This window comes from Cannabis sativa, chromosome 6 (assembly GCF_029168945.1).
Source record: "Cannabis sativa cultivar Pink pepper isolate KNU-18-1 chromosome 6, ASM2916894v1, whole genome shotgun sequence".
NCBI classification, from domain to species: Eukaryota; Viridiplantae; Streptophyta; class Magnoliopsida; order Rosales; family Cannabaceae; genus Cannabis; species Cannabis sativa.
In genome coordinates, this window is record NC_083606.1 from 6,951,728 (window position 1) to 6,972,806 (window position 21,079).

At 26.5% G+C, this 21,079-nt stretch overlaps 1 protein-coding gene and 1 pseudogene across 4 annotated transcripts in view; both read right to left on the reverse strand.

Annotated features, from left to right (window-relative positions):
- Positions 1–313: 313 nt before the first annotated feature.
- LOC115707061 (L-ascorbate peroxidase 2, cytosolic-like) lies at positions 314–9,112 on the reverse strand (annotated as a pseudogene).
- The window catches only part of LOC115695182 (probable disease resistance protein At4g27220), a 67,046-nt gene continuing 53,018 nt past the window's right edge, over positions 7,052–21,079 (reverse strand). For all 4 annotated transcript variants that reach the window (XM_061117750.1, XM_061117752.1, XM_061117751.1 and 1 more), the window contains 3 exons: positions 12,655–13,188; positions 12,424–12,506; positions 7,052–7,250 (listed from right to left, as the gene is read on the reverse strand). In XM_061117750.1, the coding sequence (XP_060973733.1) occupies positions 12,447–12,506; positions 12,655–13,188 (594 nt within the window). In that variant the 3' untranslated portion in view covers positions 7,052–7,250; positions 12,424–12,446. The remainder of the gene's footprint in view (positions 7,251–12,423; positions 12,507–12,654; positions 13,189–21,079) is intronic.

Consider the following 21,079-nt stretch of genomic DNA (forward strand, 5'->3'; position numbering starts at 1 on the left):
TCTAAATTTTTAATTTTGTTCATTTGAGATTTTGAATTGTTCTGATTTATTTGTTTATGAATTTATTGAAATACTTTAATATTTATTTATTCTGATTTTGAATTGTTCTGATTTACTCATGCTTGAATATTTGTATTTATATAAACATATTTATTTTTAAAAAGAGTAATTCATCAAAAAAAAAAAAAGCATAAATACACAAATAAACTAAAAAAATTATCAAGTCCACGGTGGCTCAAATTTTCGCAGAAACTATATATTTGTCGACCTAATTCATCCTATATGCTATTGTGGAACTCCATAGCAGCCATGGCTAGTAACAGAAAACATACTTAAAATAGCTCTTGTCAAAAATGTCAGGGGTGCCGGTCCATGATCCATGATATCCACTGTTATACACATAGCACTGCCCTTGCAAATTAGTTAATGAATATTTTATCATTATTATCAACGAGATAGTACGAAATGAAGCTTTGAAATAACCAAACAAATCCAAAATACCAAAGTGTGGCCACAACTCCATAAATACGAAAACAAACATATAAACACAAATTTATAATAGCGCAATAACCCTTGGTGCAGGCAGGGAGACGGCCTTCTGGTGGCGGCTCAGGCTTGTCCTGTGTTCAACAGCAACACAAATGAATTATGTAAATTCATTCTTTCTAGTCACTACTTTCTCTTTCTTTTTCATTCATTCGATTTAACCAACCCTTATGAGATGGGATGATAGAAAAGAGTTTAAAGTCTGGAAAATTCAATCACTGACCTCTCTTCCCGGGTGGAAAGGAATCTCTGGACCACCAGTGATTTCAACAGCAACTACTCCAGCCAACTAATTTCAAACAACACATCATAAATCCTACCTTCACTTTATTCACACGGCGCTAATCAAGTCCAAAATATAAGCAACGTTAAAGCACCTAGTACAAATCAGCATATGAGATCACTAGAGATTGCTTTTTTATGTCTCCCAAGCATTGAACAGCATCAGTAAGACCAGTGTTGGCATCGTGATTCTGCTCCGCTTCAAGTCGCATTGTACCAAATGGGCCACCAGTTCTTATGATAACATCAAAAGTTGCAGTCGAGTTCCATCTGCAATAGACAACCCAAATAACAGTATCACTTTCTCCGTCCTCTGACTCTGATACACACTAATTAATGATAATAGATTAAAACACAATATGAAAACATACGCAAGCCTCAACATAAGAGGAGCAAGCTTTTTCGCATAGATGACACCCCTGAGCTTCTTTCTGGCCTTGCAAATGGCAGTTTTGTAATCATCGCTGACTATTGGGTATCTCTTTGATATATATCTGTTTTTAGGAAAGAGATATAATAGGATATAATAACCCAAACCCAAAGGAACAAACTATATTTTCAATTTATCTAAGATAGCAATGTGTATAAACACCTGATTTTTTTTTAATACAACAATCAAGTGATCAACAATATAATTAGTAACAAAACACGTAAACTACATTACTTCGGATCCCAACATTTATTTCTTCATAGTATTACCATATACATTATCATCAATTTTCCCGTTAAACATACATTCATCTAGCACATGACTTGACCTGACCCCTTATATACTGAAAATATATGCATATATTCATCACATTGAATTAAATTCTTCGATCGCAATGAATTTTTGGTGTTTGTGTATTATTTACGGTGATTGGTGTTGAGCGTAGAGAATCTATCACCTCAAATTAGAGGTTCAGAATTGAAGATTTTTTTAGCTACTTAAAAGCTAACCCATACATGATTTTCTTCCATTTTAAGGAAGCAAAACATATTCAACGAAAAATTAATAAACATTAAATGCCTTACAAGTATGAAATTGAATCATAGTTCAATACATGTAAGAGATAGTGATGGAGAGTGATACTTGGTAACGAAGAGGCGACGGCTACGAGATTTTTGATAAGCTCCAACGCAGAGGTGAATAGGTGACTATATGGCGATGCTGCAGAGAATATGTTTTGAGAGGTGGAGAAATGGTTAAAAAAAAAGATTGTGTTGGTGTAAATTATTTTTTATTATTTGTTTTATAGAAATAGACTTATTGGAAAAACCTATACCTGAGTGCAAAGCCTATACGGTTTGTTAGAGAGATATGTGACTAACAAGATTTTTTTTAATTTAAAAAAAGATTGTTTAATTTTTTGGTTTAATTATTGGGTTTATTTATTAACGGGAGATCAAATCTATTAGTTAAATTTAACAGAATATGGTATATTCTGTTAAACCAAAAAATGCCGTACTTTTAATATATAAAGAAAAGAAATTAGTTATTGATTATTATTGAAAAATATTAGGTATTAGTTATTAAAAAATATATATGATTTAAATTTAAGTCTATAACTAATTTTATTAGTATAAATACTTCTAATTTATACCTATAATAATTTAAATTTAAATTCCAGAAATAAATAAATAAATAATTTATTATTATAAATATAATATATATTTTTTCATAAAGTACATAATGCAAAACAAATTTATGAAAATTAATTTAAATTTTTTGTTAAAGGATCTGTAGAGATAAGGATTTAGTTATATATATTTTAGTTTTTTTTTTCTTTTAATAATAATTAAACAAACAAATATATATATGACAAAGAGAAAAAATACAAATAACAAATTATATTAAATTGAATTAAAACATTACATGAAGTCATTTATTAAAAAAATCGAGAAGAAATGTTTACTATATACAACATACTTCTTTATTTGTGTTATATCTTTGTTATATAATTTAAGTGCTCTAATTTAATTTTCAAAAAAAAATCCTAGTTGAAGTATTTTCATTTTCTATGAATATGAAAATTAATTAATATTAACGAGGATAACAAATATATATGAGTTACTAAGAAATAAAAAGTGTTGAAAAAGTGCCACTACAATCACTATTGAAACTTCAATAGTATTGAAAAGACTTAGTTTTGTTCATTGAGGAGATCTCTCATGTATTTCGAAACTGTATAAGGCAACCACTATAAAAAAAAATTAACTTTTAGTCATAACAAAACTTGTGATTAGGGGTGCATCAAATCGCCCGCACCGCAAAAAATATGCAGTTTGAAATTTTTTACGGTGCGGTTGCGATTTGCAGTTTTGAATTATTAAACCACGGTTCAAACTGCACCGCATTTTTTAAAATTTCAATTTTTATATTTATTTAATTAAGCTCATACATATGAACCCAACCTAAACCCATAAATCATAGGGCAAAACCCATAACTCTACATATCCCTACCCTCTCTTGATCTCTTCGCCTCAGCAACAAAAAGAAAAGGAAATGTTGTCTTCTCTCTCAACAACACCATCAACAACAAGTGATTAATTTTTAGTAGTATGTCTTAATATGTATATTGCCAATAGTATATAGAATAATCAACTGAGGAGTGACTAAGTGTTGATAGAAATAATAAAAAAAAATCGAAAGGAAAAAGGAAAGAGAAAGTAGTGGTGATTTCATGTCATGAATAATTATTATAAGGACACAGTACAATAGTGTTGATTAGATCAATATTTTGTGATAGTTCAAACCGCAAAAATTGCACCACACCGTACTATTTTTGTGGTGCAATTTTCGCGGTTTTTTAGTATCGCGGTGTGGGTGCGGTTTAAAAAATTGGAAAAACCGCATGTGCAGGTTGGTTTGAAAATATGGTTAAAATTGTACTACCCGCACCGCGAACACCCCTAATAGCTGGCTGCTGACTTGGTAGTCTGCCCAATGAAGATTGGGCCACTTGCCCAAATTTTAAGAACTGCTTTGGGCCCAATAATAAGCCCAACATTACTTAGTAGGGGAGGAATGAACAAGAAAGTAGAAGTTGAACAAAATAGAGGATAAATAGGATAGGGGTTATTTCACAATTACACAAAATCAACAAAAAAAAAAATTACAAAAATACGATTTTACGGAATTTTAAATATTTTTACGATTTTTTTAATTTAATTTACAATTTTATTTTATCCTTCTATTACGACTTTCTTTAATTTTTGCCTTTTTTTTTTTAATTTTTAAGAAGAAATAAGTTCTCTCAAGTGTAGAGACTGTAGCAAATATACCCATTTAGGCAGTTGTATATTGATCACTTCTTAAAATGACAATCTTGAATGATAAAGCACGATATATAATACCACTCTTAAATCCAACTGCCCACTGTAGTGAAAAGTAATTTTTGGAGTTAAAACACAGGAGAGAAAATAAAGAGGAGTTAGAGAAAAAATTTCAAAGTGCGATACATAACTTGGTAAAAGAAATAGAAAAATAACATTAAATAATTTCGACCACGTTATTTTTCATTAATGGTCATCAACTTTTAAAAATTAATTATTTTGAAAATTTGGTTAGGCGTTACTTAAAAAGTGTAATAAGTAATAACTGAGATAATTTAAACCAAAATAATGTTGTCTTTAATGCAAAAGTTGAAATCCCAAACGACCAAACAATAAAAAAACAAAATAAGTCTTGGTACATAAAATTTGCGAAAAGTAATGTAACTAAAACACAAATTTTTTTTTATTTTTTTTTAGAGCAAAACATAAGTTCTTAAAAGAAAATAAGAGACTGAAATAGTATGTTGTTGAAAGACATGAACGACTTGGCAACCGTACCAGTCGGATTTGTCACATTATGCATAACACAGTATACTGCAGTATGAAACTTATAAAAAAACACAATAAAAAAGTAAAAAATACCGCCTGGCAATATTTTTGTAAAAAAATAGTAAAAGTTAGTATATCATGTAAATTTCCTTTTTTTTTTGGTTGAGATGCAAAATGATCCTAAATTTGGAAACTAAGTTAGTAAATGTCCACTTTTTAAAAAATTAAGTAAATGGCCAAATCTAATAAATTAGCTAATAAAAATTATAAAAATACATTTATCACTTTTTTTTTAAAAAAAATATATATATAATAATAAAATTAAATTACATAATTTTTTTAGTATTGCATATTATTATATTGTAACAAAAATAAATAAATATATTAGATCATATAAATATATACAGCAGTATTAAATATATCGTAATACTGAAAATTAATATACCGTAGTAATAAAATTATATACCACAAAGAAACTATAACCATACTAAATTAATACTCAAAAAATATATATATTATGCTAACAAAATTATATATATCACTATTAAAATATGAATACATACCAAAAAATTTATATATAATAAAATAGAAACTAAATATCATATTAAATAATTAATATATTATAAACAACAAAAACCATATTCCATACAAGAAAACGTATATACATACAATAAAAAATAAAATAAGATAATATAATATTATTAAAAAAATTATATATATCATATTAACAAAATTATATATCACCTTTATGTATACTAAAATAAAAACTGAACATACATTATCTAAAATAAAATGTTATACTATACAATAAAACTTATATACCATATAACATAAAATATATACCTTACAATAGAAATATATATAATAATAACAACAAATAAAAATAAAATTATATAGGATGCTAATAAAATTATATATCATGTCAACAAAAGTACAATAGAAAATAGAACTTAAATATTATTTAAAAAAATTATATACTGTATAGCAAAAAATACATATACCATACACCAAAACATATATACAAAAAATAATAATAATAAAAATATAGATCACTAATATATATATATGTAAGTATACTATACTAACCAAATTATATACCACAATTAAAATATATATACCATGACAATTGTATATAATAAAATAAAAACTAATTAAATATTATTTAAAATAAATAATCATACAATCAAATAATATAAAAATAATAATTAAATATATGTAGCATGACAATAAAATTATATACATACAATAAAATATTTTATTATGCTAATAATATTATATACCACTATTATACACATCATAACAAAAAATATATATCATCTAAGAATAATAATATACCATACAACAAAATAGAAATATACCGTACAACAAAATCTATATACCAACAACTCATAAAAAATTAAAAAAAAATGACATAACTTTAAAATAAAAAAGATTTTAACAAAACTAATATAGATATACCATAATATTTAAATAATTTGCTTCTAATTCTAAAAAAATAAAAAATAAAAAATTAATGATTTTGAAATGAGGACATTTACTAACATAGTCTTATGATTTAGGATCATTTGTTATATTTTTTTAAAATGAGGACATAAACTAACATAGTCCTATGATTTGAGGTCATTTACTATAATTTCTCTTTTTGATAATTACCCAACATTACTTAGTAGGGGAGGAATGAACAAGAAAGTAGAAGTTAAATAGAGGATTATATAAAAAAAAAAAAATAATAGAGGACAAATGAGATAAAGATTATTTCACAAGTACACACAATTTTTTTTTTTACAAAAATACGATTTCACTAAATTTTAAATATTTTTACGATTTTTCTAATTTTATTTAGGAGTTTATTTTATTCTTCAATTATGACTTTCTTTAATTTTCACCTTTTTTATTATTCTTAAGAAATAAGTTCTCTCAAGTGTAGAGACTGTAGCAAATATGCCCATCTATTTTGGCCGTTGTATATTTATCACGTCTTAAAATGACTATCTTGAATAATAAAGCACGATATATAATACCACTCTTAAATCCAACTGCCCAATATAGTGAAAAATAATTTTTGGAGTTAAACACAGGAGAAAAAATAAAGAGAAGAAAAAATTTCAAACATATCTTGGTAAAAGAAATAGAAAAATAACATTAAATAATTTAGACCACCTTATTTTTCATTAATGGTCATCAACTTTTAAAAATTAATCATTTTGAAAATTTGGTTACGAGTTACTTAAAAAGTGTAATAAGTAATAACTGTAAAGAGATAATTTAAACCAAAATAAAGTTGTCTTTAATGCAAAAGTTGAAATCCCAAACGACCAAACAATAAAAAACAAAATAAGTCTTGGTACATAAAATTTGCGAAAAGTAATGTAACTAAAAACACAAGGTTTTTTTTTCTATTAAAATAAAAAACACAAGATTTTATTTTTTATTTTTTTTTTTTAGAGCAAAACATAAGTTCTTAAAAGAAAATAAGAGACTGAAATAGTGTGTTGTTGAAAGACATGAACGACTTGGCAACCGTACAAGTCGGATTTGTCACATTATGCATAACTCGGACTAAGAGATCCCCATCAGCTACCGACTCCATCCTATTCCTTAGCTTTTTAATCCCATACCTACACATACACAGCAACAGATAAATTATTCGAGAAACCCAATAAATTAATTAATCACAACAACTATGTATAACTCAACAACCTAAAACGTATTCATAGTCATAAGTACTGTTAATGCAATTATATGACACCAAATCATCAACTATAAATGTCATCAGGCTAAGTAGAAGGGGATCAATCTTAAGAGCAGCTCCAATGATCCATTTATTATCGTTGCTCAACAGAGCATGTCAGGGATTGAGCTACCTTTGATGGTAACTACTTCACAGAAATTGATAATAACTTTTATTTAGAAAAATAACATTAAATAATTTAGACCACCTCAAATTACTCAAGATCTAATCCATCAAAACATGATTTCAATCATAAATTAAAGATCCAAAACAACTTAGAATTTTGATAATCAAAACTAGATCAAATATGAAGACAGAAAACTATAGATCTTGAATCTGAAATGGTATATGCTTTCTTTTCCTCTTTGGTTTCATACTTTCTACAAACAAAAGACAATAGAATTGCCGTTCTTAATCTTAATCAAATTCTTGACCAGAATTGTCAAGTTTTCCTAAGTTTTTCTCTCAAAGTCTCTCTCTGCTTACTCTAGCTTTATTCAAGTTGTAACTTCTCTTTTTCCTTTCCTTCACCATTTTGGCTCCCTATTGGGTGCACACACTAGCAAATGTGTCACACTTAGTCATATTTTCATTCACCAAGAAATAATATTGCCAAACGTATAATCTCATATCACTGTTTTGTTGTAATTAAAAGCTTGAATTTGGGGAGTTTGGGGTACAATCCTTTCAAGTTTTTTAATATGTGCATTGTGCATCCCGAGTTTAGTAATTCTGTCCTCAACTGCTGGAGGAAGAAAGTCAAGGAGAGAGATCTAGTGGCTGTATGTGTCAAGATGAATTGACTACAAAGATGATCTTAGGATCTTTAATAGAGAAAAGATTGGTGATGTTAAAGTTAAATATGAGAAGAAAAAGGAGAGATACAATAAGGCTTGCATGGATTTACAGCAGAACCCCCACTGTGTAAAGCCCAAGAGGAACTAGAGGCAGCCCGTGACAAACATACCAACAACAGTAAACAAATTGAAAGCTTATTAAGACAAAAAAGCAAGGTAGATTGGCTGCAATTTGGAGATGAAAACTCAGCCTATTTCCATGCTTATATTAAGAAAAAAAAAAAGGGAGGCAAATAGGATTACAACCTTTATTAATGAGAATGACAAGATTGAGGATGACTGTCCAAAAGTTATCACTCATTTTCTTTCTTATTTTAAGGGTTTCATGGGGACTACAACTGTAACTACAAAAATCTATTCTTCCACAAATAGTGAAAGAAGGGCCATGTCTTTCCTTAGAGCAACAGATCAATCTCATCAAGCCTTTTACTCAGCAAGATGTGAAAAAAGCACTATTCTCCATACCAGATCTAAAATGCCATGGACCAGATGGCTTCGGGTCAAAATTCTTCAAAAGTATTTGGACAGAATTGGGCAAAGAAATCTCATCTGCTGTCATCCAATTTTTTCTGCATGGGAAACTACCGATTCAGCTGAATGAGACTCTTCTCATGCTCATTCCAAAGACTGAAACTCCTTCTCAAGTTGTAGACTACAACCCAATAGCATGTTGCAACACTTATACAAGTGTATATTAAAGATGATTTGCTCGAGATTTTCTGAAGTTCTACCGATCCTTGTAGATGAGAATGCGTTCATTCAGAATCGTTCTCTCCCACAAACTTTTCGGAGAGAGTGGCATGAGCTTGAGCCTGAGGCGTTTCAATCCACTGTAGACATTCTCTAAGCATACAATTATCATTGCAACCTTTTCGGAGAACTCGGCAGCCATTGCAGCTCATTCTGAGTTTACTCAAATATATAATTCTCACTTATATAATTCTCATAATGTACTCATTTGATAGAATTTTTTGAAGGGATACCAAAGAGAGAACATCTCTCCCAGATGTTTTATGAAAATTAATCTAAGCAAAGCTTATGATACAATTGATTGGGAATTCTTGGAATCTTTGCCAAAAACCTACTGCTTTCTGAGACAGTTTATTACATGGATGATGGGCTGTGTTAGGAATTCAGTATATGCTGAATGGAAAATTTCAAGGTGCAAAAGGTTTACGACAAGGGAACCCGGTTTCACCTCTGATCTTTGTTCTGGTGATGGAATATTTAACTCAGACTCTAAAATAGAAGACTAGAGAAAAGAGTTTTGCTCTTCATCCCTTATGCAAGAGTTTGAAACTAATCAATCTATGCTTTGTTGATGATCTTATTGTATTCTGCAAAGGAAATGCTAACTCAATCAAGAGCATAGCTGATGCTTTCTCTCATTTCAGCAACTGCTCGGGGCTCAAAGAAAACCACCACAAGTCTAACATTTATTTTGTAGGAGTTAATGAAGCAACTAGATAGGAGATACAGCATATGATACCCTTTAGCACAGGGAAATTCCCATTGAAATACCTTGGAGTGTTCCTTAGAGCAACCAAATGGAGACAGGAGGATTGTGAGACCATCATCAAGAAGCTCAAAATGAAACTACACACTTAGGCTAGTCGTCATCTCTCATTTGCGGGTAGAGCTCTCCTCATTAACACTGTCTTGATTGGAATTCGTTGCTATTGGATGAGTATTTTTCAGCCCCCTCAAAAGGTGGCCGAATAGATAGATCGGATATGCAAGAATTTTTTATGGGGAGAAAAAGGCAATACAAGTAAGATGCGCATGGCGTCTTGGGAACTTGTTTGTAATCCAAAAACTTGGAGGATTGGGATTAAGAGAGGGTCCTAAATGGAACAAGGCATTGTTAGCTAAGTACCTTTGGGCAATTAATTCTAAACAGGTTGTGCTTTAGGTCAAATGGGTGAATAGCATTTACCTAAAGGGAAAAAATATTTGGTCTCTAGAGCTAAAAAATAATGTGAGTTGGTATTGGAGAAAGCTCTTGAGACTTAGGAATGTCTTCACCAAGGAGGACATTGTTCAAGCAGAGGTCAATGGAAAATTTAAGATTGGGAAGATCTATACTAAGCTCGTGAATGGAGAACAATATGAGTTTATGGCAACAACATAGTGCAAACTTTCGGCCCCAAAGCATAGATTCATTATGTGGCAATATCTTCACAACAATCTTTTAACTAGAGATAATCTAGTTAGGAAACATGTGCCAATAGATACAAGGCTTTGCCCTATTTGTGAGTGGAAATTTGAGTCACATATTCATTTATTTTTTGACTGCCCTTACTCTTGGAGAATCATGCAACAGATTAAGGAATGGCTTGGTAGTCAACTTTAGCCTATGAATTTTGAGGATCTTCAGATTTGGCTCAAGAAAAAGAGACCGATCGAGAAGACTCATTGGGACGTTTTCTTTGTTGTCTTAGCAGGTACAATATATTGTATATGGCTGAATCAGAATATTTGTATATATGAGAATAAATGCTTGAGTCCAAGATGTGTTAATGATAGAATTAAAGAAAGTCTGAAGTGCAGACTTAATCTTGTTAAAGAAAGGAGTTTATCTAGCATAGATAGAGTTGTTCTCAATAAGATAAAAGGGTTGTAAAGCATTGTTTTGAGAGGATTTCTCTTAAATTTGTACATGTTTGATTAATAGAAAATATCTTGATAAAAAATATAAAAAATAAAAATAATTTGTCATCAAACTCCTCAATTAATAATATAAATAAAGTTAATAAAACAAAAAAAAAACAATAATTTATAGCATATGTGTGCAATGCAAAATGTGATTAAACTTTATTATATGAAAGTAATTTTAATTGATTTCAAAAAGGAAAGTAATTCTAATTTTGTAAAATTCCAAACTCTAGATTTTTGTCATAATTCCCAAGCAAAAAGGGCATTTTATAATTTTGTATACATTATTTTAATTAATTACAAAATATGTGCAAAAAAACTTATTATCATTTTCTCATACATTTTATATATAATTAAAAACTTTTTTTCAATTTCTTTTATAATATATATATATGGTAATAATTATTGATTATTATATATATAGTAATATTGGCTATGTTTATTTTTATGTTTATACCTTTATAATAAAAAACATACCAATAATATAAAACATTTTATATATGTGTTTATTTTATTTTCTATTAATTAAACATACTAATTTAATAAACAAAATAATAATATTCACATAAGTTTATTATATCACTCTATGTGTGTTATGTTTATTTTTTAGAAAATAAATAATATATATAAAAAAAATTGTTTATCTTTATCTTTTTCTTTGTTTATTATGTCATGTTTATTTTTTCTAATTAAATAATTTTTAGAGTTTATAAAGTTATGTTTGTTTATTTATTTTTTGATGTAAGAATTATACTTCAATAAAAAATTCGTTCACTAATTCATTAGAAAATAATCAATATATAGTAACAATAGAAAAAAAAAATATACTTATTTTAGTATAGTATAAATTGTCTATGTCTATTTTTATGTTTACAATTATAATAAACATAATAATAATAAAAATACTTTGTATATATATGTTTATTTTATTTTCTATTTATTAAACATACTAATTAATTTAATAAACAAAATAATAATATTCAGATATGTTTATTATATCACTCTATGTGACATGTTTATTTTTAGTAATTTTAAGTATTGATTTATATTTATATACATTAATGTTTATAATTTTGATATTGTATTTTATTAAAAAAAAATCTTATTAAATTATAATAATTCATATTAAAATAGATAATAAACATTTATCTTTTAATAAAAAAATTAACTTATTTATTTTTATAAAACTGTTTAATTAATTTTACGAAATTGTTTATTTTGAGTTTTAATAAACATAGTTTATTATTTAATGATTAAAATGTATGGTTTCATGTAATAAGTTTTCAAAATATATAAGTTTTTAAAATAATTTTTTTTTGCACATTTTTTGTAATTATGTTATTTTTGTTGTACATTTATGAAAAAAGCCCTAATAATAATAAAATCATATAATTATTCAAAGCTCCTAATAAATTCTAATAAATGGACCACAGTGATAGCACAATTTCATCCAGTATCAAAAACCCCAAAACTTGAATAATAAACAATTTATATATAAGATATAAAATATTTTAAAAAAGAGTTTCGAATATTTTAAAATATTCTTACCGTTTTATTTTGAACCAACTTAATTATTCGGAAGAAGAAGTTGAACAAGAATGATAGTCTTCACTCTTCATGGGTTGCTCGTTCTGAAACAACAATCAATCAAGGAATATATACATAAAAATAATGTCCAGAGAGAGGAATAATTCATAATTGATACGCATAGATTTATAATAAAAACAAGAATAATTAGGGTTAATTGGTTTATATATATATACACACATATATACATACCAATTGTTTGTTGTTTTCCTCCCAAATCATTCTTACGGTTGTTTTGAGATCACCCTTCCAAACCTCTTCTATGCCCTTTGCATGCATCGCATCGATGAAGAATTCATCCTTTAACTTTGTAAATATTTTAGCCAACTTATAATTAGAAGTGATTACATTTCCAGAAGAGAAATTCTCCATGTGAGGGCATTCACTCACAATTACTTTTTTCAAATTAGGAAACTGTATGTCACTATTTCCGCAGTTGAAGCTTTTCAAATTGGGTAAACGATGAAGCGTTAAAGTCTTTAATTTGAGGAAGACCATCACATTCTCACCAGCTTCCTCCTCATCCACAATTACTTGTCTCATTTCTTTACACTTGATAATAGTTATATACCGAAGTTGTGCTAGACTTCTGGCGGTGGAAGAATTCATTAAATTTATCATTTCATCATGCTCTGATATACGAATCTCTCTCAAATTTTGAAAGGACATAGAGGATGGCATGAACATCCACTCCAAACTCACTTCTTCAAAATTAGGGACCACAACCTAAAATTAATTATTATTATTGTTATTAAAATTAAATAAAACTAACTAAAACAATAATTAATCACAAAGAATACATATATAGCAATACAATTCTTTTCGTACAAGTTAGTCAATAAGAAAACAAGCAATGATTCTAAAGTTATAAAACATTTGACAAAATATGTGAACTTCCATGAAAATATTGGTTTATATATGTGTGACAGTCAGTAGTCCCGTGATCCGTAAGGGGAAATACCGGGTAAGCTGTGCAATCTCACACCGCCTGGGGAAGGTCAAGTGGGATGATTCTGAGACTGTGTAGGTATGGGACTACACAGTTGAAGAGGGCTTAAATGGATTGATTGGTACTACCTATATCAACAAGGTGCATCTTGTTTTTCGGTAGCCCATCTCGAAAGAACTCCACAGTTAAGCGTGCTTGACCTGGGGTAATTTAAGGATGGGTGACCTCCTGGGAAGTTTTCCCAGGAAGCGTGCGAGTGAGGACAAAGCACGCTAGAAACACTCGTGTTGGTCTGTAGGGTCAGTCATCAGTCCATGAAGCAGCCAGAGTGGTGTACTCGGGTATAAGAGCCATTAGTCCGTGGGTGTAAGGGCCCAATGAAGGCTTGAAGCGGGGACGTTACAATATGCATGTGTATGCACATATATACATGGTGACATCACATGAGATGTAAAATTTTCTTTTTTTCAAAAATAAAACGAATAATGTAATAATAAAGATAAAATATGTCCATTAAATAGATCCAATTTGTTTAATTAATTTTTGAAGGTTAAAATAAAAATATTATATATAATTTAATTAACTAAATAATATTATTTTAGTAAAAAAAATATTTATTTTAAAGCTCTATAAAAAGAAATATATAATAGTATATTTTTGAAAAAAAAATAAATAAATACAAATGCTTAAAGCTTTTAAAATAATTTATTTCAAAAAACAAAATAAAACTTTTAGAACAATAAAAAGAATTCAAAATATATTAAAAAAAATAATAACAATTTCAAAATTAAATGAAGAAATTTTGTAGATTTATAAAAATTAAAAGAAAACACGCACATATATATATTATATATATATATATAAATATATATATATATTAAAAAAGATAATAATGACGTTTTGAATAATAATAATAATATATTAATTTTTATAATAGAATTCATGATGGAATTGTAAAATAAGACAACTAAAAAGTTGTGATGATAATGAGGCAAGTTCTTTTTCAAAAAAAAAAAAAAGTAATAATACAAAAAAGTTGTGATCAAAGCGAAAATAAAATTAACGATCATAAATAAAATAAAATTATAAAAATTTAAATACAATCAATCAAAAATTGTACATGACAACCTAAAATATAATATAGTCAAAAATATATTTGCATAGAATTGAGAAAAAATAATGTTAATTAACAAAAAAAAAAAAACTTATATTCAACTAAGTTAATCGAAAAATGAAAAACCAAACTTAAATAAAAAACTGTCACTTTTAGTAGAGTAATTTGCGGCATAAATACTTAAGTTTAACTCTCAGTTACAAATAAATACCTAAGTTTAATTTTTGGCGGTAATAATACCTAACTTTTGTAGGTACCTGACTATTAATTGTTAAGTAAATTGCCACGTGACAATTCCTTATTAGTCCACGCCATTAAATTTTTATTTTTTTAAAAAAAAAAATTAATTTAAATATTCTAATAAGAAAATGACATGTGGATAATGACATAATATTTAACGGTTAGACTAATCAACAAATATTTAGGTAATGACAATAAGAAAATGACACGTGGATAATGACATAATATTTTTATTTAGGTACCATATCTCTTATGGAGCAACAAATCAACCAAAGTTTCTGAGGTGATTCGATCGACTAAGACTAATCTTGACAATTGGAACAATGCTCAATCAAATGGTTCCATACCTTTACTAAATGTTTACTTTAGTAATGGTAGAGAGCATTGAACGAAACCTGTTTTAACTAAGCTCAAGATCAATGTCGATGGGGCTCTCTTTGAAACTGAGAATCAGTTTGGGTTTGGCTTCATTCTTAGAGACAATAATGGTAAGCTTCTTGAAGCTTTCTCAAATAGAAAAATTGGTATGATTTCCCCTGAGATTGCTGAAGTTGTGGGTGTCAAGGAAGTCTTTAGTTAGATTAAGATGAAGAAGTTAACTGAAGTGGAAGTTGAAACTGATTCGTTAGTAGTTGTTCAGGCTATTAAGGGTTCAGTTCAAATGCCATCTCAATTTGGTTTACTTGTTCAAGATTGTCGATTGCTACTCTCTCTGAGTTACATAATGTTTTTCTTTCTTTTGTTATACGATCTGCAAATAGGATTGCTCATTACATTGCAAGACAGTTTTGTTTTACGTCAAGTTGTATATTTGATGAGTTTTTTGCTCCATCAGATTTGCTTTCTATTGTAAGGGAGGATAGTTTCTCAAATTGAATAAAATTTCACCCCCTTTTTTCAAAAAATAAAAAATCCTAGTATTCCAAGGCCTAACATTGTACTCTTCTATCCAAAAATATTGACGTGACAAGCTAAAAATTTGACAAATAACTATATCTCACATCTCCAAAGTATAATCACGGCATATTTGTGCCTTTTATATTATTAAATTGATGAATAGTACACCCAAACTATTAACATTATTGAATCCCACACGCTTCCCTCTCCCATAATTTAAGAGAATTTAAAACAATGTAAAAAAAATTTGAGAACACAATTAATTAGTATTTATAATTCAAAAGCGAAAATCATATTTATTATACTTTTTGTTATGCCCATTTTTCTAGCCATAAATATGAACATGATTAGGGGTGTTCATTGGATCACATCCAATGTTTTTAGGCCTATTCAGATCCAATCCAATTATATATTAGATGTTAGATTTTACTATCTGATCCGATCCGATCCAATTGATTTCAGTCATCCAATCGATCCGTTGGATGTATTTTATATATATTTATTGGTTTAATTTGGATTTATTCAATATTTTAGAATAATATTTTTTGGATCGGATCGGATCCATCCAATATTTTAGGTCCAATATGTATTGGATTAGACTGGATCCATCCAATCTAAGAAAAAAAGAGTAAAATTTTAATGTTAATTTTTATGTATACATATATATTTTACGTGTAACATTATAAAATCTAATTACTCATCCAAACTTAATGAAAATACTAATTAGTTTAATTGGATGTTGGATGTATTGGATTTTTAGACATTCCATCCAACATCCGATCTGATCCAATTGGATATTCAAAAATAACATCCAATCTGATCCGATCACAATTGGATATCCAATGTTTGGCGGTCGGTTGTGATTGGATCGGTCGTTTGTCATTGGATTAGATCGATTTATGCACACCCCTAGACATGACACAGGGATATTAGTCTCAAAAATAAAGAAGATTCATAAATTAATTCAACGGTTATCTTATCTTGGGATAGGCTACAATTAATTGAGATATCTATCTCACATTGTGTTACAATAACGCCAACATATGACAACGATAAAAGTACATGGTTAGGCGACGCGACGACATTCTGTGATTATCTTGGAGTTAGCAGGAATAACCCAGAAGCATACAAGATCCAAAGTGATATTGTTGGAAAGGGTAGAAAATGAATTCTTTATTAAGAACTTCTTACTCATTGATCCACATACTCATGAGTATGTTGAAAGACTAAGGAAAATAAGCAAACTATGACCTATCTCGGTGTTCTTAAAGGCTGTTTCGAGAATTGTCATAAAAAGCAAACGCGAGGACAAACGTTTTAACTAGCATCTCACGGAATACGATCAGCTATTCTTGAACATCATTGAAGAACGCGGGCCATATTTGTAATATGTTATCTCGGCAAAGAAAACTACTTTATGATAAGGATAAAAAGCAGTTATTTCATTTATCCACTTATGGGAATTGTCCACGTGCGTTTCATGAACGGTTACCTAGATAAAATCAAAATAAAGTAACTGAATTCTATATATAGAGATGGAGCCTACGAGTATAGGGATCAATTTTTTTGGAGAGAAAAAGACTTCAGCGATAAAGTGTTAGAAATACCTAGAAATATTATTGTGTATCCATAATTACTGTAGAAGAATAATCAGAAATAATACTGACTTGTGGAGTATGTAAATTTTAACTACAAAATCACGTAAAAAAAAATTGTATTTTACATATACTTAGCAGATATAAATATTTTACGTTTATTTACAAGGTTTCATTATCGTTAACGAATTTTTGAGTTAACACTTTTAAATAAAGAGTTTTCATAAATAAATAACTATGACATATATATTCTAAGTAGAATCAAAACTAAAACAAAATTAACATCATAATATCTTTTACTCAATTCCTTGAAATTTATTTTTGTAATTTATTTAACAAAGAATAGTGTGGTTTTTAAAAAATTGTTTTAGTATGAGCATAAAGATTAAGAGTAGTTATTTAAAATTGTGGTTTGATATGTTATGGTTTTAAATAATTAGTAAACAAAGAACGCATCGGGAGCTGTTGTTTAAATTTTTTAGGACAATATATATTAATAAAATTCCAATAATAAACAATAATACCAATCTTAATCTTAGTAATTGTTTAGGTATATGATCAAGGATAGTGTAGCTTATAGTTAATGACTGTTAGTGATGGTATTTGAATCCAAATGAAGGAGAGTGGAAAAACTGGTAACAATTGATAATTGCCCACACATGTAGTAGTATTCATGTATGGTAATGGTATAGGGTACAATATTAGCATAATTCACACCCCTTTTAATATATATAATAATTACTTTATTTATTTATTTGTATATTTTACTTAAAAATCTTATGTTTAAATACTTAACAAATCAATATGCTAAATAACAATTTTTTTAAGGTTAAGTAAACAATTCACTATATTAAAAAAACAATTTAGTAATAATTATCATAACAATAATAAACTTCATAATAAAAAGAAACGTATATGTGACCAATTTAGTGAAATTGTTTTTTTCTTCTTTCCTGTACTGCAAAAATTTTGATTTCGATTGTTTAGTTTAATTAATTAATGGTTAAGTATATAAATATATATTTAAGTTTTATATGATGACTATCATATTATTTTATTTACGTTAAAATATTTAATTTAATTATTACTCGTGTTATATGATAGATAAACATATTTCGTATATCCAAAAATTTGTTTTAAAATATATAATTAGTCAAAAATGTGTAAACATATATATATATAGAAAATCTGAAAAGAAAAGATAATATACACAAATTTTTAAATGAAATAGAAAAACATATTATACCCATAAAAAAAAAAAAATAGAAAAATATATTATTTAAATACAAAATAATGAATGGACACAGTTAACTTACTATAAATAGACTCTAACAGTTTTTCAAAAAAAAAAAAAAAAGACTAACAATAAAAATCAAAAAGTAGTTAAGATTTGTACATAAAAGTGAAATATTAATATGTGGTATTATTTACTAATAATTTTTTTTAAAAAAAGATAACTTAATAAGAAAAGTATTATAAATATTTTTTTTGAGAGATTTTGGTGTAAAAAAGAAGTATAAAATTGTGTCTCACAAGGAGAATTTATTATAAAATTATCTTGTCTCCAAACTCCAATCGTTAATCATCTAATGAAAAAGAACACATTTTAACTTCATCAATGAAAGTCACTAAACAAACAAAGTCTATCATTAAGTCTTTATATTTTTTTTTTTTTTTAATTTTTACACTAAAATCTCTCAAAAGAATATTTATAATATTTCTTCTTATTAAGTTAACTTTTTTTTAAAAAAAAAATTGGCAATTATTATTATTTTATTTTTTTAAAATTCTTTTAACAGTTTGGAATTAGGAGTGTGTACATATGTGTAATTACTAACTTTCCATTTCTTTTTTTTTTTTTAAAAAAAAAAAAAACTTTCCTTATAGTGATAACACAAAATTATTAGAAAATAAAATAAAAGGAATTAATTAAATATTGCTATTGAATATGAGACTGACACATAATAAAAAAAAATGTCTGTATGTACAGACATTTTTTTGTAACTCTACCTAAGCATTATCCAATATTATTTTAATGAATTACAAAATATGTGCAAAAAAAATTTATTATCATTTTCTCATAATTTTTATGTACAAATTTTTTTCAATTTTTTTTATAATATATATGGTAATAATTATTGATTATTATATATATGGTAATATTGGCTATATTTATTTTTATGTTTACAATTATAATAAATTAATATACCAATAATATAAAACATTTTATATATGTGTTTATTTTATTTTCTATATTTAATAAACAAAATAATAATATTCACATAGGTTTATTATATCACTCTATGTATGTTATATTTATTTTTTAGTAATTTTTTAGAAAATAAATAATATAAACATAAAAAAAATTGTTTATCGATCATCTTTTTCTTTGTTTATTGTGTCATGTTAATTTTTTCTAATTAAATAATTTTTGGAATTTATAAAGTTATGTTTGTTTATTTATTTTTTGATGTAAGAATTATACTTCAATATAAAATTCGTTTACTAACTCATTAGAAAATAATCAATATAAAGAAACAATAGAAAGAAAATATACTTATTTTAGTATAGTATAAATTGGTCATGTCTCTGTTTACAATTATAATAAACATACTAATAATATAAAATACTTTGTATATATATATGTTTATTTTATTTTCTATTTATTAAACATACTAATTTAATAAACAAAATAATAATATTCACGTATGTTTATTATATCACTCTATGTGTCATGTTTATTTTTAGTAATTTTAAGTATTGATTTATATTTATATACATTAATGTTTATAATTTTGACATTGGATTTTATTAAAAAAATCTTATTAAATTATAATATTCATACTAAAATAGATAATAAATATTTATTTTTTAATAAAAAAAATATTTAACTTGTTTATTTTTATAAAACTGTTTAATTAATTTTACGAAATTGTTTATTTTGAATTTTAATAAACATATTTTATTATTTAATGATTAAAATGTATGGTTCCATGTAATAAGTTTTCAAAATGTATAAGTTTTTAAAATAATTTTTTTTTACATATTTTTTGTAATTATGTTGTTTTTGTTGTAGATTTATGAAAAAAAAACCCTTAAAAAATTATATAGATAAGTTTACAAAGTATATATGTTTAATGAACAATGTCAATATATAACACTAAAGTTTATATATAAACATTTATTTTTCGATTATCAATATCATATATTTATTAAATTTAATATCTATAATAATTATATGCATACATAAAGATTTACGATTTATATGCGTATTTAATAAATAGTGTCTATGTTTCTTATATAAAATTATTTAACAAAATTAACATTCAAACTTGTATTTGAGAAAGAAAATGATAAGCATAATAATGATCAAAAGTGGGATAGAAAAAGGGAGTCTTAATTTATTGAATGAATAAAGTGAATAATTTCCATAAATATAACCTATATACAATTAATATGAAAATTGAATAAAAAAGAGTCATCAACTACCAAGTTCTAATAAAAATAAATAAAACTTACTTATTATATAGTATAAGAAAATGAAAATATATGTATAGTAATATAATTGTTTGTAATGTATATATATATAATATTATAAAGGGTATTTTACAATTTTGTATACATTATTTTAATTAATTATAAAATATGTGTAAAAATATTTATTACCATTTCTCATACATTTTTATATACAATTAGAAACTTTTTTTCAATTTTTTTATAATATATATGGTAATAATTATTGACTATTTTATATTTCTTTTTTTAGATTCCATAATTCTTGTTAAATTTAAACATAAATACATAATTTGAATATAAATGTAT